General features: G+C 44.1%; 1 protein-coding gene across 3 annotated transcripts in view; it reads right to left on the reverse strand.

Moving 5' to 3' along the window:
* The window catches only part of Grid1 (glutamate ionotropic receptor delta type subunit 1), a 714,577-nt gene that overhangs the window by 51,430 nt on the left and 637,203 nt on the right, over window positions 1-25,944 (reverse strand). For all 3 annotated transcript variants that reach the window (XM_028878315.1, XM_028878314.1, XM_028878316.1), the window contains one exon: window positions 1,624-1,819. In XM_028878315.1, coding sequence (XP_028734148.1) covers window positions 1,624-1,819 — 196 coding nt within the window. The remainder of the gene's footprint in view (window positions 1-1,623; window positions 1,820-25,944) is intronic.

Here is a 25,944-nt window from a genome sequence, read left to right on the forward strand (position 1 = left end):
CAGAGCAGAGGCCTCTCCTTTTTGATGTCCTAGGATTCTTCTGGGATGGAGCTGGAAGGTTTGAGGGTGGGCTATTCTCATGAAGATCATAGTAATGTGACTTGGTGGCCACAGAAATGTGCCCAAATTGAGTTCATATCCTTGGCACAATGCAGAAAGGCCAGACAGTTACTGAATGACCAAGGTGAGGATTAAAGGAGCATATGTTTTTGTGTGTTTGTATGTGTGTTGGAGTGATGGTGGAATTCCTCAGGTAGGGAGAGGAGAGTGAGAAGGAAGAATAAGAGGTCCTGGTGAGGTTGCTGGGCAGAAAGACTAGAGTGTGGCCCTGGGGTCACTCATAGTTTGGATACCCCTCATAGTGACCTTAGGGATATGGCTGCCCATGCTAGGATTTCTGGACAGAAGGATGCCAATGGCACCAGCATCATCACAAGACACCTGCATTTATCCCACCACTTTCCTCCTCATCAAGCTTTAAAAACCACAGAACAGTGTATGGCAATGAATTTCAATTTTTAGTCTGGATCCCGATTAGACACGGAGTCTGGACCTAACTGTAAGTGAGACTCTGTGTCTCTGAGATTCATCTGTTTGATGATATAGCAACTCTCAGTGCGGGTTACTGTAGAAACCAGGCTAAATAAAGGAGCAATGTCTACCAAGGTACTCAGGACAGTAACTGTCCTCATTAGATTTTACCGTTAGCTTGTCACAACCTAGTGTTATCTGGGAAGAGGGAACCTCAATTGAAGAATTGACCCCAACATATTGGCCTGTGAGGACATTTTCTTGATTGGTAATTTAAATAGGAGGGTCCAGCCCACTGTGGATGGTGCCATCCCTAGGGAGGTGGGTCTGGGTTATATAATAAAACTGGCTGAGCATTTCAGGGAGAGCAAGCCAATAAGCAGCATTTCTCCATAGTTTCCACTTTCTCGTTCCTGCCTGCCTTCCCTCAAAGATGGACTGTAACCTGGAATCCTGAGACTGAAAAAAATAACCCTTCCTTTCCAAGTTGCTTTTGGCCATGGTGTTTATCACAACAAGAGAAGAGAACTAGCAGAAAATGATGGGTCCTCTCTGACCTTCTGCTCTGGCTCTGGCCTCTTCCCTCTCCAGTACAGGCTCCATCCCAGAACCACTGTCCTTCCTTCCCACCGTCCCTCAAACATATCTCTTCTCCACAGTACAGCCCAAAGATGTTCACAGATCATCTTTGCCCCACCTGTGCTCTTCCCTAGGCTAGTATCCTGCTTGACCCGCCATGAGGACACCTGTCCTGAAGGTGCTCCTTGCTCCCTTGGGCTCTGCTTGTACCACGTGCTTTCCCCTGTCAGGGGAGGCTCCAGAGTACCCACAAGATGAACAGCATCCGTGGAGAGAAGCACAGGCTGTTTGAACCTGTCTGCTCTACCCTGACCAGTTTTCCTGCAGAAACTTAGATGGTATTTGCTCCACAGTCCCTCTGCTTTGACAGCTAAGAATGGACATCAACATGAGCAGTAAGAGGATAGATTTCCTACAAACAGAAGCTTCTGGGAAGATGTCTCTGGTCTAAAGGATGACAAAATCCATGGCCCCTATCCCAGTACACATACCCTGATGCCGATTCTTGCCTACCTTCCTGATGCCTTCTGAAGGATTGGAGACACAGTTGTCAGCGCCTCCATTCTTGCTTATGGTCCGCCAGAGCTCAGCAAAAGTGCTATCCTGCTCCAGGGGATTGGTACCCTTGGCTCTGAAGTACTCATAGACAGCAGAATCCCGGACAGTGCCATACGACATCTCCAGTTGCTTGGACAGGTCCTGAAATGTCCTGAAAGGCAGAAAGAGAGTGACACATTGGTACTTGCTTCATACTACACACCATAAGGAAAAAATGGGCTGCAAGCCCCTCCTGAGTTCTAAGCCCTGCACTGACCCATTAGCCACATTTCTCATATCCAGCATCCAAATGTCTCAGTCCCTCAGCCTGGAGCCAGGCCTCCACATGCCATAGCCACGTTTCCTCACTAAGATCACCAGGCATATAAAACCAGGTTACAGGTTGAGCTCAAGGTATAAAACAGTAAGTAAGAAATGATTCCTGCCATCAGCAAGCTTTGAGTCTAGCTATAAAAATATATATATCTATATCAAGGCATAAATTCACAGTATAACAGAGTCAGGGTGACACAAAACACCAATTACTGAGGGTTTCTCCCCTGAGCGTCCAAAAGCTGAGCAGGTAAGATGGATGATGGGGATGGCTAGCCCTGACACTTGGGGTTACTGTGGCACAGACAAACACTATGATGCTGAATCAATTAAGAGGTATCCCCTCTAAAACTTGCAGATATGCTGGAGTTCCAGCCAATTAATAATGATGCTGAGCACCTAGCAACCAATTTGATTTTTAAGAAAGTAACGAATCATGGATTTTTACATAGATCTCCTGATATATTTTTTTAAGTGTTGAAAGGTATTTAGAAGATACTGATAGAATCCCTCTTCTCTCTCTTTGACTGGACTCCTGGAGTTCAGCCTGGTGTTTGGCTGTGGATCTCTGCATCTGCTTCCATCAGTTACTGGATGAAGGCTCTATGATAACAGTTAGGGTATGCACCAATCTGATTACTGGGGTAAGCCAGTTCAGGCACCCTTTCCACTATTGCTAGTAGTCTAAGCTGGGGTCATCCTTGTGGATTCCTGGGAACTTCCCTAACACCCGGTTTCTCCCTATCCCCATGATGTCTCCCTCTATCATGGTATCTCTTTCATTGTTCTCCCACTCCATCCATGTTCCAGCTCAACCATCACATTCCCTTATGTTCTCATCTATGAGCAAAGGGCATCAAGATCATGATGGAGAAACCTACAGAGACAACCAAACCAAACTAGTGGGAACTGACGAAATTTAGACCAACACCTGTGGAGCCTCCACGGGACTGGACTAGGCCTTCTGCATAAGCAAGACAGTTGTGTAGTTTGATATGCTTTGGGGGGGGGCTGGAAGTAGGATCAGGATCCATCCCTGGTGCAAGATCTGTCTTTTTGGAGCCCACTACCTATGGTGGGACACGTAGCACAGCCTTGAGGTAGGGGGAGGGGCTCGGACCTGCCTCTACTGAATGTACCAGGCTCTGCTGACTCCCCATGAGAGGCTTTGCCTTCTTGTAGGAGAGAACTGGGGGTGGCGCTTAGAGAGGGGAAGGATGGAGGCATGGGAAGAGGGAAGAGGGGATTCTGTGATTAGTATGTAAAAATGAATAAAAAATTCTTAATAAAACAAGAAGATACTGATGACTAAGCTGCAATACTTTTTGAGGGTCTGGGTTCACTTTACAGAGAAGAAGCAAGCAGGTCTGCAAGGCACATGTTAGAAGGCCAGAGTGTCTCAGGAAGTCACTTCAGAAGCCTGAAAACAGACAACTAAGCTGGGCTCAGAGAAGAAGGCTTCTTTCCAAAAAAGAGAAATGCATATGCTTGCTGACCTTCTGCTTTGTACGGGAGCAAACCCATCCTAAAGTGACAATGCCATTGCGTTGAAAATGGGCTTCATACCCCTCCCTAACTCTGCCAGCCTGCATCACTCATGTTATCATACATGGGGCACCATGTCTGTTTTATAACAAAGTATGGACAATCTGCTACTTATCGTGTGTGTGTGTGTGTGTGTGTGTGTGTGTGTGTGTGTAAACCTAGCAACACAGCACACTCTAGAGGGTCAGTTTAAACCCAAATGGTCACCTGGCCCACTTGGAGATCCAATCACTGCTGCCACCCAGCACCACAAGAGAGAATCTTTTCATACATCACTAGCGCGGGAAGAGATCCAAACTCAACATTTAAAATACAGTTTCTAGTGTTCGTTATTTTCACACCATTAGAATATCAAAGACACTTTAGTTGAGCCACTGTTAAGTCCGGAATCCTCTGTAGTGAGGGCAGGAAGGATGGATTAGTACATACAGTACTCTTGTTGGCTATTTGAAAAGCTATGCCTATCATGACACTCAGAACGCAATATAGCAGGCCACTTTGTAAAATTTTTAAAAATCCTAATGGGAATCCAGGCTTTCTCTCCAGGGTCTGACCAGATCACTTTTTATTTATTTCTCTTCGGAAATTCTCAGTATCTCCTCTATCAACCCATACCATTACTTGTACGTCTCACCAAGTCTTCGCCCAGGAAGAGCCAACCCAACTCTCTTCTTTTGCTTTTCTACTGATGTAATAAACAACATTATCAAAAGAAGGTTGGAAAGGAATGGGTTTATTTTATCTTACATCTTAAAGTCTAACATGAAGAGAAGTGAGGGCAGGAACCAGGAGGCAAGCACTGCAGCAGAGACCATGAGGAGAGCTGCTTACCAGCTTGCTCCCCATGGATTGCCGAGCTTACATTTTTGTACAGCCAAGGACCCCCTGCCCTGGGGTAGAACCAGCCCAGTAGACTGAACCCTTCTACATCAATCACTGATCAAGGAAATCCCCCACTGCCTTACCCACAAGCAATCTGACGGGTGCATTTTCTCAGTTGAGTGTCTGCCTTCCCAAATCTTCCAAACTTGGGTCAGTCTGACAAAACACTAACCAGCACACAGCCAATCTTGCCAGGCTGATCTGTACAAGTTCTGCCTTCTGGCCATCTCCAGTGGTTTGCCCTATCCCTACTTAGCACTATTACCAACCTGAAATAAGCAATGTCACCCCTTTTCATCTAAGCTACCAGGCTATGCCTCTCCCTTTATCTCTGTCATACCTGTGGACTTGTACAAATAAAGCCATCCTCAACCCAGTTCTCCCAATGCTCTCTCCACAGCTTGAAGACTATCAGAGCTGTAGTATCTCACTGGTATTTTAGGGAGCGACACTCCAGAGCAAGGACAAGCTATAGCTCTGGAATCCAGCTGCTTGTGTTGTTTCCAGACCCCACATCACTAATAGGATGGGCTTGGGCAAGTTCACTAATATCTTTGTGCCTCAGTTTCCAAATCTTAAGAAGAGGGCTAGAAGCAGTAGCAGTGGGTTCTTACTGAGGATTAAGTGGGATTCGTGCTCAGGTCAAAGAGTGGAACCTGATGGGGTCAATGCACAAGAGGTGGCGGTCATGATTCTGAGCTCTCATTCTACACATGCCCCCGCCTCCCGGATGTAAGAATTTGGAGGTCTGGAGCTGAAGCAGTTCTATCACTCCTCCACGGCCCTGGGCCCAGAGCTGACAGCAGTCTACACAGCAAGCGCACGCGGGCCAGCGGTGTAGGGCTGCCCCTCCTGCTGTGGTGCCACGCTCTGTAGCAATCCCTGGGTCCTTGCTATGTGGCCCAGAAACAGAGCTCAGGATTCATTTCAATACATTGCAGATGAAAGGAAACATAAAATAACAAATTTGATGAAGAAATCTTTCTAATTATTGTTCATTATTTATATCTAATTGAAGCAAGATGTTCCTTTGCTTGAAGGGCCCCAAGGGTTGTAACTCTGCCGTAATTTGCCTGTAATGAAAGGAGGGGAAATCTTCTTTTTCCTACATTCTTTTTTATTTTTCTCATGGTAATACAAACAAACACAGGCTTTGATGAATGGGAAACATCAGGATGAATTACACAGTTGAGTCTAAATACTGAACTACTCTAAATTACTGCAGTCTCCACAAGTATGGAATGAATGCATAACTTCCAGGGAGCTCTGATCTCCTGTTTTATCCCCACATTTGAAATTGAGATTTCCTCCGTCCTGTGTATTTATTCATGATGGTGCTCCTGACCAGAGGCTCGGGGAACATCAGCGATGACAAGCAGCCAGCCTGAATGTTAATGGCTCTATCTCCCTTTCTCATCCAGCACAGCTTATTGTTCCCTCTTCCCTAAGCATCACCTCCATCCTGTGAAGCTTCACCTTCTGGCTCATGGCCCATCTATTACCTCCTACAGCCACAAGTTTGGATACAGAGATCTCCCCAATCACAGAGGCACACTCTCTCAACAAAGAATTCCAAGATCACTTCCATGGCTGTCACACATCAGGTCTAACCATCGTGTTTCTGAGTGTCTGAGCCTAAAAGGGATCGAAGAGGTGGGTCCCCCTAAGGACACACCAAAACTATCATCTCCATGGGCAGGCTTGCTCTTGTCAGAGAACAGAGTTTTAGAAAAGGTACACAGGGAAGGATAATGGAGAACAAGGACAGCCAATCACCGTGGCTGCCAAGCCAGCACTGGCAATCAGCAAAAGACAGATGTTGAAAGGCAAATAGGAAACCCATCCAAAAAAAAAAGTGAAGGAGTTTCACCAGGAGAGGGCTACACTTGCAGCACACACAACTAAACTATTCTGAAGTCCCTCTTTTCAGTAAGAAATGACCACACGCACCCAGGCACTTACATTATAAGACAGATGGAGGGCATGCCCACTCATCATAGGTCAGATTTATGTCAATCAAGTGTGTACCAGGCACCTCGACAAAGTCACTGAACCAGATAGTGCCCCAAACAGTTCCGTGATGTCTAATAGATCAAGCACAGTGACAAATAAAACAGGAGATGAATAGTGAGAATCTCCCAGAGGTTTACAACAGGACATACATGAGCAGCTGACCAAACATTGGAAGTGGGGGTGAAATGCAGTTACAAATGGGGCATCCCTGAACAACCAGGAGCGGAGCTACTAAATTGTGAACCAGACGCAAGAAAGGGTTCCCTAAAGAAGCATTTAGCTCAATCATGTAGCCCGGGTGGAGGCAGCCAAGGAAGAAGAAATGAGGAGGACGATTTAGGAAGAGAAGTTACCTATGCAGGCCCTGACAGGTGAGAGAGAACAACACAGTTCACCTGGAATACACACCACAGAGTGATTCTAGTCGGTAGGCAGAGAGCTTTGAAAAGCTGGTGGCTCTGGATGTGATCCCATCTCAGAAAATCCCAGTCATTTGATGTACCCCATCAGTCTCCTTGGCATTATGGGAAATGAAAATTCTTGATCCTCACCCCAGATCTAACAATTCAACAACTCGTGGGCTGGTGCTAGTCATCTGTGTTTCATAGCTCTTCAAGTGACTCCATTGAATTGAGTTCTAGAGCCATGGACCAGAGCAACACATTTAATAGCTGGGGTCTTAGCTTTCAGAAGTCATCCCTGTTTCACAAGGTGGATGAATATTAATGATCACAGGCAGACATCCAGCACATAGTCAAAGTTCAGCACATGTCTGCTCTTCTGTTAGGCTGCCAACAAGTAGCCCCAGTGTTTGAACCATTGTGCCCACATGGCAGAGGTAGAGGTGATATGTTGCTACATTTTACATTCTAAAAGACGGGAATTTTTGCTGGACCTCACAGTGGAGTTAATGCTATACCTCAATGTCACTTAAGACTTGGCTTGATATCCTGCAGTAAACACAGCCTATTTGTTTACCCTGTCTTTGAGAGAACAATGTAACAGCCAACCGTACTTGCCTTGGATTTGCCATGTAATAAGGTGATACAGCCTAAGTTAATGCAGAGTTTTAATCTCAAATTATGGACTCTTCCATGCCTCTGATTCAGAGCAGTCGGTAGGGGGTAAGCATTTGTAGAAAACAGCCAACAGGTCAAGAGTAACCTTATACAACAAATATCCACACACAAGTACTGGAGGCAGCTTAGAGACATTGCTGGATAGCAAGGACGTTTGCAGTACTGTTTGTTAGCTGAGTCAGTTAGGGTCAGTTGGTGGTCAGAAACTTAGTCTCTTACAAAACTCTGTTAAACTTTTCTGTAAAGTATCCCTCCTGTCTTCCCAAGGTGATGCTGTCTGTGCTGTTCAATAAATACAAAGCAAAGCCTTTCGTTAGACACACAGGCAATAGGAACAGACACAATTCATACATCAGACACAGACTACAGACTAGTAAATTACTACAAACTCCAGACCGATGGAAGTCACGGGGAGAAAAGTAGAGAATTCAAACTTAGGCTCACTCTCAATCAAATTCATCCAAGGGGAAGTGTTAAAAGCATCTTTCCTCAAACACCAACACATTTGGGAGCCTCTGAGGTTGTATTTAATGTATTTAACCAACACCAGGTAGTAGCTAGGATGGTCATACTGCAAGTAAGAAAGCATGGGGAGGAAGCACACATCAACTTTCAGGATCACAGGATCAATGCCTGGCTCTTCATTCGTCCATGTATCTCCCAAGGAAAATAGCCCATAGTCCAATTTATTTCTAGCTCCCTACCAAGGAACAGGCAAACCCTTCCTATTACCACCTAAACGGTCACCTTATCAGTAGTGCCTGGTCCAGGGATGCAGGATACCTAATGGGATGGTCTAAGGGATATCTGAACATAAATGAAACATGGAGACACCAAAACTCTAATTTGCTTTGTGAACAAAATGGCTTCTACTTCAAAAGGCCACCCTAGAAAAGTAGAAAGCCTAGGGCAAAGAATTACTTGGGAGAAATGGCTTCTAACACGTCATTCCTGGGCTCTTTGGATCTTAGTCAGGTGAAGAGCCAGAGTGCAAGCATGTACATCTTATGGCTTTCCAGCACCTCTGCTCGTCTCTTCCTATTGGACAACACTCAGTGTTAAAATTCTCCCACGGCAAAGCCTACTCTCTTCTCTGAGTTTACATGGGAGCCAATGCGATCCACTCTATGGCTCTACTAACGCTCTATCTGGAGCTGGGTTTCTGCACCTCCCATCCTGAACTGCTGAGCTGGGGGGCATGCCCATTGGAAAGCACAGCTGACAGCTCTGAACATATCAAACCATCTTGCACACTCTGCAGGCCTCCCTCAGTTCTGGGAGCAGCTTCTTCCTTTTGCAGATCACCCTCTTGAAGCTGTTTGGTGTCCCCTTCAGTCACAGCCAAGGACAGTCTCCCCAGCTGGCTCTCACCTTGCCTTCCTCCCCACACCTTTCCCTATAAATCAATCTTACTACTTCCAGATACATTCCCATTAACAAAGAGATAAATGTGTTTGCAACATGGGAAAAATCAATAATACAGAATTTATAAACACATCTTTGCATGATAACAGAAATATTTACATTAGCAATGAAGATAAATACAGTTGCAACAAGCAGAATCAATATACAGTACATGTGAAACAGATTTCAACAACCATGGGAATGCCATATCCTAGACCAGACTAATCTAATTCCAGGTCTATTCTTCTTTTTAGGGAAGCAGTGGAGTGGCCTATAGATGCAGGAGGGTGGGCACACACATCCCGTAAGTGGAAGTCTTCACTACAGTGCGCAGCTGTGTCTGCTATCATTCTAGCACTCTCATGTTTCTGTCTCCTTTCTGAATCTACCCAGGATGATGTTGCATGCAGGAATCAAGGCCGCCTGGTTATCCTTCCACTCACTGCTGGAGGGCTCATTGACACCAAGCACACACACACACACACACACACACACACACACACACACACACACACCCCTCCTCTGCCTCTTTCTACATTTCTCAGAATTCTCATGTACAGGAGAATTGTCTTTTGTGCCTTCCACTCAGTGCAAGGTTTCCCAAGGGTCTTCCTTCTTTCAGTCAGTCATCATTTAATACCCCTAATTTTCTGAGAACCTGCCTAGTTGAGGCCCTGCTATAAGTTTGGGGATAGGATAAGAATAACACAGAGATCTTGCTGTCATGACATTTACATGGTAAAGTCAGAGAGAAAGGTATGCACCATCAATTATGTGATACTGGGGCCTAGAAAGAGAAACTATATACATGGGTTCTGATGGTCACGTGAAACTCTGCCATGGGTCCTTTGATTTTTAGTATGCTTTTGTTTTTTCCAATACCTTAACAACATTTTAAAAATTAAAAATAAAAGTAATCTATGCATGCAGGCGATAAATGAAGGTGGCATAGATCAAAAGGGCATGGTTGGCAGCCCCTAATGAAGATAATGTGGGGAGATAACAAAGCACAGTGTGGTTTATGGAAAGGGGTGGAGGAAATGAATGTATAAAGAAGCCAGGCAGTGTTTTCAATACCAGCCTTGGCATTTGAGCAACATGTCTCTCTGTCTTTGCTTGCATTAAAGATGGGTTGGAAGGCCCAAGTTCACAGAAGGCCAGACAGAGAGCAGCAGCAGCTGTCTTCCAGGGGAAGAGGCAGTGTTGCTGAAGAGGCAACCTGTCAAATTCTCTTATCCAAAAGATTTTTCCCCTCAGCCCTCCAGCCAGTCTGGAAGACACTGAAGCTAGATACACTTAGGCTCCTCTAGACCAAAGCCTACTCAGGGAACAGTTCTAAGTAGTGAGCAGAGTGACAGCTGAGGTAACTCCTAGGTCAGGAAAACTGTCCTAGGAATGGAGTAGGGGCCACACCAGGATGAAGGCTGTATTGCCTAAAACAAGCACAAAAACAAATGCAAAAACAAAAATAGTACTCGACATATTTCTGATATATTACATGGAAAATATTTATTTATTAAACCACTTCTTATAATATAATATTATAATTATTATATTGTTTTATTATTTTATTACGCCTAATTTATCATTAAATATATTATACGTACAGCTGTTTAGCAAAAAAGATGGCATATAGACTTTAGCACCATTTCTTTTTGTAAGCATCCTTTTTGTGTCTTGCAAAGTATCTCTCCGATCAGAGGAGACTACTATTTTATGTGATTGAGAGATAACTCCCAAAAAATTGTTCAGAAACAAGCAAAACACCTCTCAACATTTGTAAACAGTATCTACTTCCACTCCTTCAAAGAACAACCACTAGTAAATATAACAGCACTAAGAGGGACAAGCAGAGCACTTCCTAGGCTTCCAGCTCTAACAAGTACCTTCCTGCAAAATTTGCACTTGTATTATATGTAAAAATGGACCCTAATGATTTTTAAAGGTCCTCTGATATGCAAATGCCAGGTCTGGACTCTAGGAACTTAGTTCTACATTCTCTCTCTCTTTTTCATACCCTCTTTTCCTCTTAAGTAGGCCTGCTAGTCAGCTAAGACCCTTCTAAAAGAGGAGCCTTGCTCCCCTAAAGCCCCATGGAACATTGACTCTGCAGGCTGTGGTGGAATAGATCCACTCACATAGCTGGATCTTTAGTCACAAGAGCCCAGAAGAACCTAAAGGTTCCAAGGCCTGCTCCCCTTCAAACCACCCCACCCCACCCCCGCCAACCCTGCCGCCCCATCCAGAGGTCAGGGATAAAATTCCTACCCCAGGCAGGCTAGCATTTTCTTTACTCCAACAGCTTTCCATTAGATTTAATCCAGGCCTGGACCCTGGCAGTGATCAGGCTCACTAATGTGAGATCTGAAAATCACCTCAGTGAGATCAGGAAACCATGGTCCTGGTAGAGAACAGATCTGTGCACTGCACATGGCAGAATCATCCTTTACACTAGGTCAAGTCTGCAGGCCTCTATTTTTATGACAAGAAAGACTCCTACCTTGTATAACTACAGTTTCTGCCCCTACTAGTTTCTTCACAGGATACTATGCTCATGGATTATTCATGTGTAAGATCCCCTGTTCACTCAGCTCTTCCTGTCTGCATTTAGGCATACTGCCTGTGTGGAGGGCCCCCAAACAGCTTGACCACACAGCTGCTATGACAGGCTTAGGGGCCCAGACACAGCTTCTGTGACAGGCTTACTGTCAGGCAACCCCAGGATCCAGGAAAAGCCTTAAGCTGACACCACCCAGGGGTACACCCAGGGGTGAGGAAGTACCTAACATCCCAAACATTCCAACCATTAGATACTAGGTAGCCAGATGTCCTTAAGTCTAGCACACACCTATTTTTGTTTTACAGATACCCCTAGACAATTGTCAACCAATCAGTGTCCTGAGCTCTGGAAATCCTCTCACCCTGACCTCTGCTATGATAAAAATCCCACCCTGTCTGGGCTCAGGGCTCTCTGCTCTCAACCACTGCGTGGGACAGACAGACCAAGCCCCGGAGCTTGAAAATAAAGGGTTTTTTTTGTTGTTGTTGTTGTTTTGGGTTTTTTTTGTTTTGTTTTTTTACAAAAGGGTATTTTGTCTCTGGGGTGGTCTTTTGGGGGTTCCTAAGATCTGGGTATAATACCTGCTAAGCTGTACCCCAAAAAACATCTCAACTGTCCCATCTTATAAAAAGAATGGGTCCTGGAGCTGAGAAGATGGCTCATCCACAGCACCTTCTACTAAAAACTGGAGTTTGGATCCCCAACACTCACATAAATGCTGGGTGGATGTGGTGGCCTTCCTGAAATCCCAACACATGGAAAGCAGACAGAGAGTGTCTGGAAGAAGCTGACTACCTAAACTACCCAAACCAGTGAGCAATGGGTTCAACTGAGAGACCTTGTCTTTTATATAAAGAGTGATCAAGGAAGATACCTAACACCAACCTTGAGCCTCCATGTGCATGCACAAACCCATGCACACTCAAACACACATATGTGTACAGACACACATGTAAACATGAACACACGCAAGTATGTATACCATATATACATATACATGCAAAAATGGGAGGGAAGAAGGGAGGGAGTGATGGAGGGAGGAAGGAAGGGTGGGCAAACCCACATCCACTAGATCCATGTCTCCTTATGTTCTCTAGGCTGAGCCCTGTCCTGATACTTACCCATTGTACCTCGTGTATTCTAGGTTCCTGACTCAACTATGAGTTCCCTTGAGCATGGACTGCATCCATTTGCCCCTTACATACTGTGGTAGACAACAATAGAAGAACCAGCTCTGATTTAAACCTATTCTGTGCTTGAAGCTGAATGTGGGTGGAGAAAACACCAAACAGGAAGCTAGCATGGCAGTGGGTCTAACTTTAGAACCACTAACTGCATTGACTTCAAGTGGACCCTTGATGCTGCCGGACAATCTTCTAAATTTCTCTGCACAATTGAGTCTCCCAATCTCTTGGATGACTCTTACAAAATGACCCTGCTTATTATTTCCTAAGAAAGCAGAAGCCATCAGTAAAGAACTTGGCTTTATTAAAGAACTCGGCTTCTCTAAAACCACAGAATACCTCCCTGACTTCTTGATGTTGGTACCTCTTCTCTTGCTCCTGTTTAAGTGTGTCTGTGTTTGTCTCCTGGGTCTAGGACTTGCCTGAATTCTCAAAGTACATTGCTCTTCCACTTGTCATCTCTGTCTCTTATATTATAAAATTACTTCTTTATATGGATCATTTCCATGGGCTTGACAACACATATATCTTCTATCTTAAAAAAAAAAAAAACAACAACAACAACCTTGATACTGCATTTCATCCCAACCTTCCATCAAGTCCCTCTAGAGAGTTATCTATGGTTATCATTTCCATCACCCTCTCTCATTTCTTATGATTCTGGCTCACTCATTTGTCTAGCCACTAAACAAAAGCTGACTTTCTCAAGGTCATTAATGATCTTCCAAATATTGAGTCTCCTCTCTTTCCCACATCAGCAGTATTTGGCAAATTATCTCTCTCTCCTTCCTAAAGCTCATCTTTCCTTGGGTTTCAGAGCCATCTTCTATGAACCTATTCATGTGTTTTCTTAAATCTTTATTTTTGCAGATGAGCCCTGGAGTATTCTGGAGCTCGGGCATCAGATCCCTTTTTCTCTGGTGACAAACGTTTGCCAGAATCTTTAAGTGCATTAGCTAGAGACACATCTCTACACTCTGCACCTGCTCTACCTTGCCCCATAGGCTCCTAGAAACTTCCCAAGTGACAATCCATTTACTTGACTAATATGTTCCCAAAATAAACATGGTCACATTCAAGCACTTAGAGTACTAGCTCTTAAACCTAGAACAAGCCTGTCCATCCTTTCATTCTCCTGTTTCAGTCAAATGCTGCTGTCCCTGGCTTCTTGAATCTCTGGACAAATGTCACCATCTTGAAGGGGCTTTTGCTGACAATCATGTATAAAATACCTACTCCTTAGACCATATGATAAAATAAATATATTCCAGCCTGATAAAAGGGGTTTGATATCAGTTTTGTCCTAAGAGTGAGACCTGGCTACTTGCTTGATTGCTATATCACCAGTATCTATAACTTGGCTGATAATCTCTCCCTATTTGACTGAGGGATTTTCAGAGATTGAGGACTTTCAGAGCAGGGGTGTGTGTATGTGTGTGTGTGTTTATCATAAATATACGAGTTAGCTCGGTCTTGCCTTTAAAATGTTTAAGTTGGAAACTGTATTGGACAAAAAGTCTTCATTGTGGACTGACCACTCTCACGTCATCCTCGGGGATGAAGGCTTCAGTGTCTTAGGATGCTGGAAGTGAAGAAATGTGGTCTTGGAGGTGGAGGCTCAGCACAGAACTGAACAAGTAGTAGCTATCCCAGACCATCATCCCTGCTTCTCCACGGGGGTAAATATCAAACGATGAAGCTACAGCTCCAGTTTTCTCATGGATTCAGCGGAAGTCAGCATCAGTCAGTGGAGAGGATTTCCGAGACAGTGAGCTGCCGCCTGCTTCCCTGACTCTTTCCTCCCTGCCACTGAGTGGGAGCCTTGCACAGCAGCCCTGTCAGTGGCCAGCACCTCTGTGCCAAGAACACGGCTGGCTCTCAGTTATCGACACCCACAAATATTTGCTGCCACAAATCAGTACAAAAGCAGGATGCACCATTAACCTTTAATATATCAGTGCTGGGGCTCTTAATTCATTATGAGTCTGTCATAAATGTGACTGAACTTCAAATATGAGTAACTACCCTCCCAGGAGGCTTGCAGACGCCCTCCCTCCCTCCCCCCCTGGCACAGCAGGACTCTCCTTCCACTCTAGGGAGATACCCTTGGCCTCTCCTCCTCCTCCTGGGTTCCATCCCTCATCTCCTTTAAAGAAACCTGTGTCCCTCTGCTATGCCTGTTTCCCTGTCTATCACACAATATGCTAGAAGAAAGATATAATGACTGCAACTCCCAGGCTCCCTAACACTTGATTTGTATTGCTTCGTTTAACCTTGGCAGTATCTCTTCCATAAAGTTATTATTACAACCCACCCCCTACTTTAAAGATGAAAGACAGAGGCCCAGAGATGTACAGGAACCGGTAGAAGTAGCAAGTCAAGGAACTGTCTTCAAACTCAAGATGGCTTGGTGAAAAACCTTGTCTACTCCAGTACCACCCAGTGGCAATAGTAAGTAGCCTGACCTCAGTGGGAGAGTGTGGAAGCACACAGATAACAGAAAACACCATGCACAACGTGCTACAAGGATTCAACACAGAGGTGCAGGAATGTAACATTGAACTGATTCCAACTAGGCAGCAAACAAAGCATTAGAGGTAGGAGCAAAGAGAGAAGGTTAATGGGAAAGGAGAGACCAAGGTTAAAACTATAAGAGAAAAGTGGAATTGACACATAGAAGAGAGTCTTTGAAAGTGCCCTATACCGAGGTAACAGTATTTTCAAATCATGGATATCTGTGAAGGTGAACTATTCCAAGAACCATTAATGGTTTACTAAGAAGAACAGAACTAGTAAATAACGAAGGAGCATTAAGTACAGGATCCAGAGGCAACAATTGTCCATAAAACATTTAGAGGATAGTTATAATGGAACTGCAGAAGTGCAAAGATAATGGAAAAATGATGAAGTATCAATGCCACTTAGACAATTAGAGGGTCACAGAATACAGAGATGTGCAGGTGGGTTGTCCTCTACAATGGACAGAGGCAAGGTACACTATAAAACAGGTCATCTGCACATTAGAACAAAGCTTTTGAGTAAAAGTAAGTATGTACTTGCATAAGTGCAGTGCACATATGCAGACACCTATGTCCAGGCTTAGATGGATGTAGGCATGAGAACACACTTCAGGATCCCAGGATAGGAAGAAGAGAGACATTTTTAAGGAAGGCATGGCTGTAGGACCTGAACACTTGGCCTGAGGGGTGCCACTTGCTCTGAGAAATTTCAAAACAAAGGAGCAGTGTCAGAATGGGAACTCAACAGAGGGCCAGTTCATCTCCATGCCGGATGGAGTCAAGATAACCGTTCAGAAGTCTTAGGTATGTTTATAAACTACACAGGTCTGGGCAGTCAGCATTCATGGTTCAAGAAAACAAATTAAGGTATTTCCCTGTGGCAAAGCCTGCAAGAAAATACTAGCACACAGGAGCCTATTATTGAAAAACCAGCTCTAATTATATATAAATCTACAAGAGGTTAGCCATTCTGAATCAGTTTGCAGAAAGAAAGTTACATGAACAAGGGTTATCGATTCTGGTGGCAGAGTTTGTAAAGGAGGTAGGGAGGCACAAGGTGTGTTTACTATTGATAGGCCTTATTTGAGTTCAGAGGGCGGAAGGAGCTGAACTTTGAAACAAATCTCTTACGATGACTATCAGCTAATTCATCTTCAGAACGATCTCTGACCAACTAGTTTCTCACCTCACCAATGAGGTCTGGGAGCTGGCCCATGCCAAGATCCAGGTGAGCTTGGCAATTAACCTAAAGCCACGCCTTCTCAAGCCTGCATATGGAAGGTGCATGAAAAATCATCCTTAACTGGCTCCTACCAGGAATGATGCCCAAGCCATAAACCATTCACAGATGATTTTATAGGAAAGAAGTTTCTTGTGGCACCAATAGTAATGCCAAGTGCAAGCCATGCTATCTCAGGAGTTCCACGAGTTCCCTAAGCCTCATCCTGGCGTTCTCTCCAGCCAATGACAGGAACTGGGTCAGTGTCCATCAGCAGACTGCCTAAAGGGAATAAAACACCTAGCTACAGAACTATATAAAGCCACAGAAAACTGTTGGCAAAATACAGGGGAGGCACAGCCATTTGTGGGCACCAAAATCTACCCAAGTCCAATCGTGTTTCCTCTTGCATTCTACTAGCAATCCTGGGAGATATCAAAGATCTTCAGTATCAGCCCCCTAACTTATACCAGCTACTCCAGAACAAAAAGCTGGGCATGGAAACCAGTCTGTTCTGGTATCCTCTTGATAAGCAGGAGCAAATTAGGAGAACATCATAATCCAGCTCAAATGTCATCTTCCTGGGAGTCCAGTACCTTGCCCAGGAAGCACAGTTCATCAGTGGTCCAAGGGGTGTCCTGATGGGATGGTAGTACAGGATGGGTATTCAGAATGTGGGCAGTAGTGACAGGTTGTGGTTAGGAATATCAGTTTGCCACTTGTATGCTCTGAGGCCTTGAACACACTCTGCCTCTCCTGTGGCCTTTTGCTATATTAGTATCCTTGTAGGCAGAACATGGATATTCATGGCTTGAGTGAATCCTGCCAAAGCTGTGGGAATATTCCTTGAGTGTTAGCTGCTGCTGTGACTGTCAGTTATCCTGACTAGCAAATGAGAAATCAGGCGCTAGAGTAGTTATAAGTGGCCAGGGTGTGCAGCAGGCTCAGCAGTCGTTGACTAGTTAGAACAGTTTGTGCTTGTTTTGAGTTGGGTGTCTTCATTGGCTTACGATTTCTGGGCACTGACAGGTCCAGCACTTCCTTTGCTTGCAGACAACATTTACATTCTTTATCTGGCCCTGTAAACATTTACAGTGGACAGCACTGGACAAGATGATCACCAGCTCTTTCCCTGCTGCGATATTTTATCACCCAGAAGAAGCCTGGGCTGGAATAAAAACCTTATCTTGTTTAGGATTCTTTCTTCCAACAATGCAGCATCATGGACAGTTTTCTGGACTGTTTTCTCTGAAACATGGTTGTTTTCCCTGAAAACTGGAATCTCATTTTGATGTCTGTTGGGACTCAGAGGTACCATAGGGAGGATATCACAAACAGATTTTGAACAATTAAATACCAGCTTGTCCATATACTGGGAGCATTGCCCCTAGAGGGCACTGGCAGCTATTTTCTAGAAGCAGAGGGCCTGTGAGCTCCTTTCCAAGTCATAACAAGGCCATAGCCATAGGACACTTAAGGGACCAAAGCAAATTCATACTTCCAAAGGCAGGAGCTCAGGCGGCTGTGGGCTTCCTGGACTTAGCAGAACAGAGTTCTCCCTCAGTTTCTTGGAACGGAAAATAATGGATGCATAAAAACAAGCCACACACTAGAACTAAGCTAATCTTTCCTTGGAGCTTAAGAGAGCCTTGCATTTCTGGTGGAAGCTGCCTGTTATTCTTCAAGACAGACATGCATCTTCTGGAAATCCACACAGGTCTGCATTACTCAAAGATAATTCTCCCTGTACCTTTCCCTCCAGAATCACTGTCTTCTAGAGGCAAGGTGTCCTGGAGAATTCTTTCCCTTTTATGGACATAGGAAATCTATGTCAAGTGGGACAGATGCTGCTTCCCATGCTTCCTGGCCTTCCCAGAATTACTAGGGCCAGGATGCACGTGGATCTGGATTTCTACATCCAGAGGGTTACCAAGCAAACATTTCATTATAACTTCTTTGAGTGAACGAATGACAGATGAGCCATGTCTCTACTGTCTTGTCCCTGCCATTTATGTCCTACTCTAGGTATTTTAGTTATTAAAATAAACTTACATTTTGAACCATGCCTTTCCTAGATTTGGTAGAATGGGTAAAGAAGAAAAGTCAGAAGAAATTCAGGATTGTTGGTTTTGGGAAAGTCCCAAGAACAGGGCTCAAATGGTTGGCTTAACAGGCAAAGGAAACATAGGGTGGGGGTGGGGGTGGGGGGTGGGGGGAGAGGCAGCGACAGGAAGTTCAGGAGTGAGCAGGACCATCCCAGGGAAGTCTGTCTCCTTTCAAACGTGCCCACTGTATCCCATCCTTGCCTATATTCCTCGTGCCCACCCCAATGGGGTCAATGGCATGCTGACACAGGCTTTCTATCTTCCAAACCTCAGGACTCCTCCTGAAGGGAGAATCCAGGCTCCCTGCATCAGAACGGCACTGCAACCAGCATTCTTCTGGGACGTAAATGTGGCCGACAGAGCAAAGCTGGGCCCTGTTGGAGGAGATTCGGGGTCCTGTCACACAGCAGTGACAAGATGCTCTGTGGGCAGCAGTGATAAAATTCTAACTATGCTGCTTACTGAAAACACTTCGTGGCTTCCCATGGCTGCCCGGTTGAAGTGATCCATCCAAGAACAACTTCTTACACCAGGCAAGACTTGCCTCGCATAGACATCCAGCATCATTTTATGCTTTGTCCTCTGGCCAGACTGCTTGTTTTCCCCTAAGCTCATAGCTTTCTCTCCTCTGGTCTCTTCCATCTGTCAACAGGAACACATCTTTCTAAACATGTAGTCAGGGTGTGGCTGCATTTCACTACCTCTAAATTCTATGCTTCCATTGAAGACAATCCCTTCCTATGTTATAGGTTGGATTGAATTTAACACTGATGTCTGGACCACCTATCTGTCACCTTATATGCAGATAAGCTAAATGAGAACACTGGGTACACCCTACTTCAGTGCAACTTGTCTTAGGGACTCTTCTACTGCTGTGATAAGACACCATGACCCACCCCTCTCCTCACTGACACAGCTCCTCCAATAAGGCCAGACCACATAATCCTTCCTAAACAGTTCTACCAACTGGGGACCAAGGATTCAAATATAAGAACCTATGGGAGCCGTTCACATTCAAACTAATGTATAACTGATGAACTTAGTAAAAGAGAAGATTTGGATATATATAGACATATTTCACAATTCACAAAGCACAAAGGAGGGCTGAGATTGGGGTAATTCAGGGATAACCCAAGGGTTACCAAAGATGGCCAGCAAGCATCAGAGCTATAGGGGCAGTGAAGGACAGATGAATCCTCCTGGCCTGTAGGCAGGACCATCCAACACCTTAAGCTCAAATTTCCAGCATCTGGAATGTTAGAGCAATGCATTTCTGTTATCCAAGGCACCCATTTTATGGGATTTTGTCCCAGCTAACCCAGAAGACTGGCACATCGCCCATTTTGACAATGATGGTGATATCCCTTATCACAGCAGTATTGCTCTACTATGCTGAGTGACTCAGTTTCTGCTCTGAATTGCTGAATGCTACTTCATGAAGGAGAATGTGTTCCCATTGATCTTTTGATCTCTGGGACTAACACAACAACAACTACATAGGAGCAATTGATCTCTTTATTATAGAAATGGATGGATGATGGATGGATGAGCAGCACAGTCATTAAGTCATTTATATGGTGATGTTCCTGAAGTCTTGTTATCTCACTAATGCTCAGCCAACTCCAGATACTGAGTGTATTCAACAACAGTGTGATGGACAAGCAATTGCAATTGAACAAATTAACTTATGAAGAGGTTTATCTAGAAGAATAAAATGCTCAGTGTACTTTCCAACTCAAGTTCGCTTCTAGCACTTGCCCTTAAGAGAATTTATCACATGGACAACTGCACAGTCTTAGTGTTCAGCAGAGCCACAGGGCAGGGCAGAGATCTGTGGAGAGCTCCTGAACTGTGGTCCCAATTTTACAACTCCCTGCATGATAGTCTGATATCAATATGTAAGGACCTCTATTGAGAGGAAGTATGCTGTTTAATGGATGTCTATTTGTAAGTCCTTGTGAACCCCGAAAGAGGTGAGAACAAACATCTCCACTCCCCTACAATGCAGCCAAACCATATAGGAGAAGCAATTTGTTTGGGGTTCTGTAGCCAATATCAGGATAATCATGGATATCTGTGTCACGATGCCTGACTCCAGAATGTTCTTCCCATAAAAAGCATCACTTTTAGATGAACCTTACAGCTCAGACTTCACAATCTGTTTCATCTTTCATCTCACAAGCCGTCTGAATATGTGCATGACTTGTGATTGCTCATGGTTACATGGAACATTTTCATAGATCCAGCCAATCTCAGCTGTAGATGGGGAACTAGTCTATTGAACTGAGGTTCTGCCGAGGGTCAAGCCAAAGGCCACAGTCATGAATTCTTGGGGTTGACAGAGAGAGATATTGATATCAGAAGCTAAGTTTTCATGTCCTTCTGGGGAAATGAAACCCAAGAGGGCACAATAGGTCTCATCTCCTCTTGAAATGGTTCTTTCAACTTTCAACCTGAATAGGTTCCATGGAATGATACATGTTAGTCAAAAGTGTCAACTTTGATTCAACAAGCTTACATTTGAATCTGCCTCATACCAGATGCATGGACTGGCTCCCTGTTTCTGCATCCGTAATAGTAGTTCAGTGTAGTAAAAATTAAATCATATCACCCATGGAAAGCAGTTAGTTCTAGTATATAGTTATATCACACAATTATAAAGTACACACACTATTGACTCTCCAAATGCATACTATAGTTGGATGATATTTGGAAAATATGCATTTTACTGAACACATACAGACATTTTTCTTGTCATCTCCCCCTAAACAATATACTATAGTACCTACCTGTATGGCATTTACACTCTAATAAGTATTGTGAATAATCTAGATATTATTTAAAATACAAAATGCTATATAGGTAGGTTATATGCAAAATACTATACCATTTTATGTAAGTGACTTGAAAACCCTTAGGTTTTCATATCCACAGGGGACAGAAAAGCTGGAACTAGTTCCCTATGGATAATGAAGGATGTGTAAATAAATATATATATTTGAGTGTATATTTCATGATACAGCCAAATAGTATCAACCTCTCAATAAATGATACTTATTGTTTATGTCATCATGACTACTAGTCTATTAGTAGAAGTACTGTTATTGTTGCTGAGATTATTTCCCTTAAAGGGCCAGGGGAATTGATATGGCTCATACTGACTCTTCAGTAGGTTGCTTTACTAGTGGACCTACTCTGCAGGTTCTTGTTCACAAAAGAAAATCTCAGCGACCCTTGGCTAGAGATGAATCCTGAGGCTCAGCATACATTAAGCCCTTCCTTCTTACTATAATCCTACAGGGTTAACAGCAATGAAAGCATGGGATCCTAATTCTTATGATATTAATTAAAGTGAAAACTGCAGATGGTGTTTAATAACAACTTAGTCCCAGCAGGTTCCAGGCACTTTACCTAAATCAAACATATCATAAAGTTGGCACGAGAATCACAGAGACTGTCCCTGTCACATCTGGCCAGGGACCACGTGTTTTCACCAGGAGCAAAAGTAACAAACCATCTCTATTACTTATGCAGATGTGGCCTTAAATGGCTTGACAGTCTGATTCTACCCCACCAGCTTCCAGAGCCAAAAATAAAGAAGTATTGATTGCAGAGATTAATAGCAGAGCTTGAGGAGAAAAAATGGTACAAACACCTTTTTCTCTCCTTTCATGATATAAACGCCTGCCACCCCTGCAACCTAATTTTGTCACCCAGCACACGGGAGTGTATTAATTAAAATGACACCAAGGACAGGAAAATGTGAGCTCTTGGGGTGATGACTAGAAATACATAAATATGCATCTGCAGAGTGTCTTAGGAAGCAAGACACCTTGCCAGCATAATTCCTCTAAGGAGAGAGTGGGAGGGGGTGGACAGGGCTCAGCCCTGGAGGTCACAGCTCAGGTTCTGGCAAGCACCTCTCAATCCCAAACAAAAAGCAACTACCTGATAGCACATAGTCACATCACACAATTATGATGTGCATGCATGTGGGCATGCATACACACACACACACACACACACACACACACACACACCACTCTGTTAGCCCTACATATCCATAGGATTTTTATCTAAAGTTTCATCCAACTATAGGTTGGCAATATTTGAAATAAAAAAATGCTTTTGTATTGAACATGTACAAATTAGACTATCACTTTCATAAATGTCTCCTAATAGAGATTGTATAGTAGCTGTTATTAAATATTTACTACACACTATTTTTTCAGAATACAGATGGCCTTACAATAATAGTTCATCTTACAGTTTTTTGACTTTACAATAATACCAAAGGATATGTGTTCAGTAGAAAACACACACTGAATTTTAAATTTTGACCAGGCTAGAGATATGCTATATGATAGCCTCAATTCCTTGTAAATACGCTGAGCAACAGTAGCATGTACAAGTATTTTGAATATAGGATGTCCTCAACCTACAGTGGATTTATTGAGACACAAGGTCATCCTAAGGAGCATATGCACACTGAGAAAGGTGGGATGGAGCTGTTCTTCAGGTCATGAATCTCAGGCCCATTGTGGCTCAGTCAGTGTGACTATGGCAGAATTCAAACCCAGCACTAAAAGCACTTTTTCATACTGTTCTCATTGAAGACGACTGGATTAGGGGAAAGTAAGCTCATATTTCCCAGAGAAATAGTATTAGAGCAGTTCTCCTGAGAGGTATGAATGGAATCCTTCCTCTAGGCTCAGTGCTTCCCTCTGAAAGGCCATCCCCATTTGCTCATATTCCAGCAAAATGTGAACTGCGATTCTGACTACCTAGCCAAAGGACTTCCATCTCAGGGAAGGGTCAACCTAGGCAACCACGGAAAGAGAAGTAAGAAATGAGGTTGAGATTGATTTTTAGGACATGGGAGGATGGTACATGTGTTTAGAGGCCCATGTTTGCATTGTTTTATGTGGGTCGATTTCACTGTTATCAATACATCAGTTTCAACAACCAACTATGGCAACAGGCCACAGCATGTCTTGATTTCATATGCTACAGCAGGATTCAGCTTAAGTTCATCCTGAGCACCCCAACGGTCATTATCTGTTGGGGGTATCTTCCTAGATATCCAGGGGCATCTAACACTGAGCAGGTCCCGCCAGATCTTATTGTGCCTAACTCAGCTGGCTTCTTCCCTCTGCACTGGTATTATCATTCAGCCAGACAGTGGAGTCAGGACCTGGGCTGCCTGCCCCTCATTTCAGCCTTTCTCTCATCTGTCATATCCCAACAGGCATGATCAAATTGACCCCACAATATTTCTCAGATCTCACTCTTCTGACAACATCAGTGCCACTGCCCTAGTTTAGGGGAATACAGAGAATAATCATTAGGATGCAGCAAGAGATGTAAGTGAAGGTGAAGAACTCAATCTTATTTATAGCAGAGAAGTAGCATAGACTCCCCTCCTCCACTCCTAGTGCTATCCAAGGGACAACATGGCTACCTTGAGTGTAAATCCATACCTATGCCTAGCATCTGGGAATCAAATGATACTCATCGGCTTTCCTCTTGGGACAAAGTTCCATAGCATCCTTCTGTGACCTCCAAGCTGGGGAAAGCATCTAGACATATAGCATCCTCTTCCTTTATTGGATCTCTCTCTACCTTCCTCCCCTTCCCTCTCTTCCTCTTCCTCCCTCCCTCCCTCTTTTACGTACACACCTTTATTTGCTTGCTTTCTCCCCTAGTAGGCTATTAAAAGGAACAGCAAATAAGAGGGGATTGCTGAGTGGTATGTACGGAGCACTGTTTCTGCATTTACAGAGCAATCTTTTTAGGTGGTTTATTATTATTCTTTATCTATAGAAGAGGAATCTGGGGTTCAAAAGGCTAATTAGCTTTCTCAGTTTCACACATCTATTAAATATCAGCTCCCTCCTCTGAGCTCAGGGAATCTGGCTCCTGAGCAGTTGCTTCTAAACATGCTCCTTTGCTTATGCTCAGGGAGGCACGATGGGTCTAGTTTCTTTCCCAGTATGCTCCAGAACTAACCACAGCACCTGACACCAAGACACCGTGGGTCCAGAGTGTCCCAGTACTATGCATAGCATGAGCATAAACTCTGGCAAATGCTTCGGCTGAGTTCTGTTGCTGGCCCTGCTGTATGACTCAGTTTCCTCACTCCACTGGAAATGGCTCCTTCTTCCTGCCATCTTCACAGTGCATGCTGAGCAGGCTCTCTCACTGGGAGCACTGTGTAGAGTAGGAGTTAGAGCTAAGCTATTGAGAATTTCACAAGAGGTCAGGGGAAAGGAAAAGCTTAGAAAACTATGTGTAAAATCCTCACATTTCAGAGACCAAGACAATGAGTTCCAGAAAGACAGCCATTTTCGAAGGGTGCATAAAGAATGGCTATGCCAAAACCCTATGTCACACCTTAAGAAATTTGGAGAATGACTGAGGGATGGCTACAAAACCTGTCACCACCTTACGGTAGTCTGTACTTACACTTCAGGACAGTCTTATTCAGATTCAGTGTATGGCATCCTGTACTGATGGTGGCTGTGTTCTTAACAGTTCCTTATCTTCCCTATGAGTCTAGAAATTAAGTCATGGCAGTAGAGTGTAAGCTAGAGGGTACAGCTCTTGGGACCGAGAGGACACATGGGGGACTACTGTGGGAATGTACTGGTAAAGCCAGGTGTCAGGGAAGCATTGTCTGTGTTTGCAATACCTTGGCATCATCTAACTGCTCAAATGACCTCCCCAGGCCTAAGCAAGCATGTGATCCTAACTGGACTAAACTGGTTTCCATGTCTGATGACAATCTCATGGCCACTGCCCAAAGCCAGGACCTTGAATTGTCTGAGAATTCAACAAGGTGGGCTGTAAAGAGAGTAGAGGGGGAGGTCAGTGAGGGGTAGCTAAGTTCCTAGCCTGATCAGTCCCACATGCCATGAATTATACAGAGCACTTCAAAAACAAGAGTTCACTGTCCATTTGCTGTCTGTAGGAAACTTAGCGATTCATCTTAGAAGGGCAAATGGGATTTGCAAGTCTCCAAACAATTCTTTAGGGGTTGTAGTGATGGGAACAAAAGATGTATGATTCCCTTTGTGGACATGTTGGCTAGGGAAATAAGATATAAACATATCCACACTGAGCATTTCCATATGCTTGGAAGCCCTAGCTTCCCCTCTATAACGATTACCCTCTCTGCTCTGTTTTCTATCAGTGGATGCCTCCTAGTTTGATCCCAAGTCTGCTTGCTTTTCATGGCTTGTCCTGCTTCCTGGGTCCTAACTATCCCAATCCTTAGGTCAAACTGTGTAAGGAAGGATGTTGGGCTTCTATGTCCCACAATGATCTGATCCTGGGGTCCTTTCCTGTATCTCACCCCAGCTGGATGCCACCTTCAACACTTTTGTACCATGAGGGAACCGACTGATAAAAAGGAAGATCCTTCAGCCAAGTTTACTTCTCCAAACGTGAGCCTA

This window comes from Peromyscus leucopus, chromosome 9, assembly GCF_004664715.2.
Source record: "Peromyscus leucopus breed LL Stock chromosome 9, UCI_PerLeu_2.1, whole genome shotgun sequence".
NCBI classification, from domain to species: domain Eukaryota; kingdom Metazoa; phylum Chordata; class Mammalia; order Rodentia; family Cricetidae; genus Peromyscus; species Peromyscus leucopus.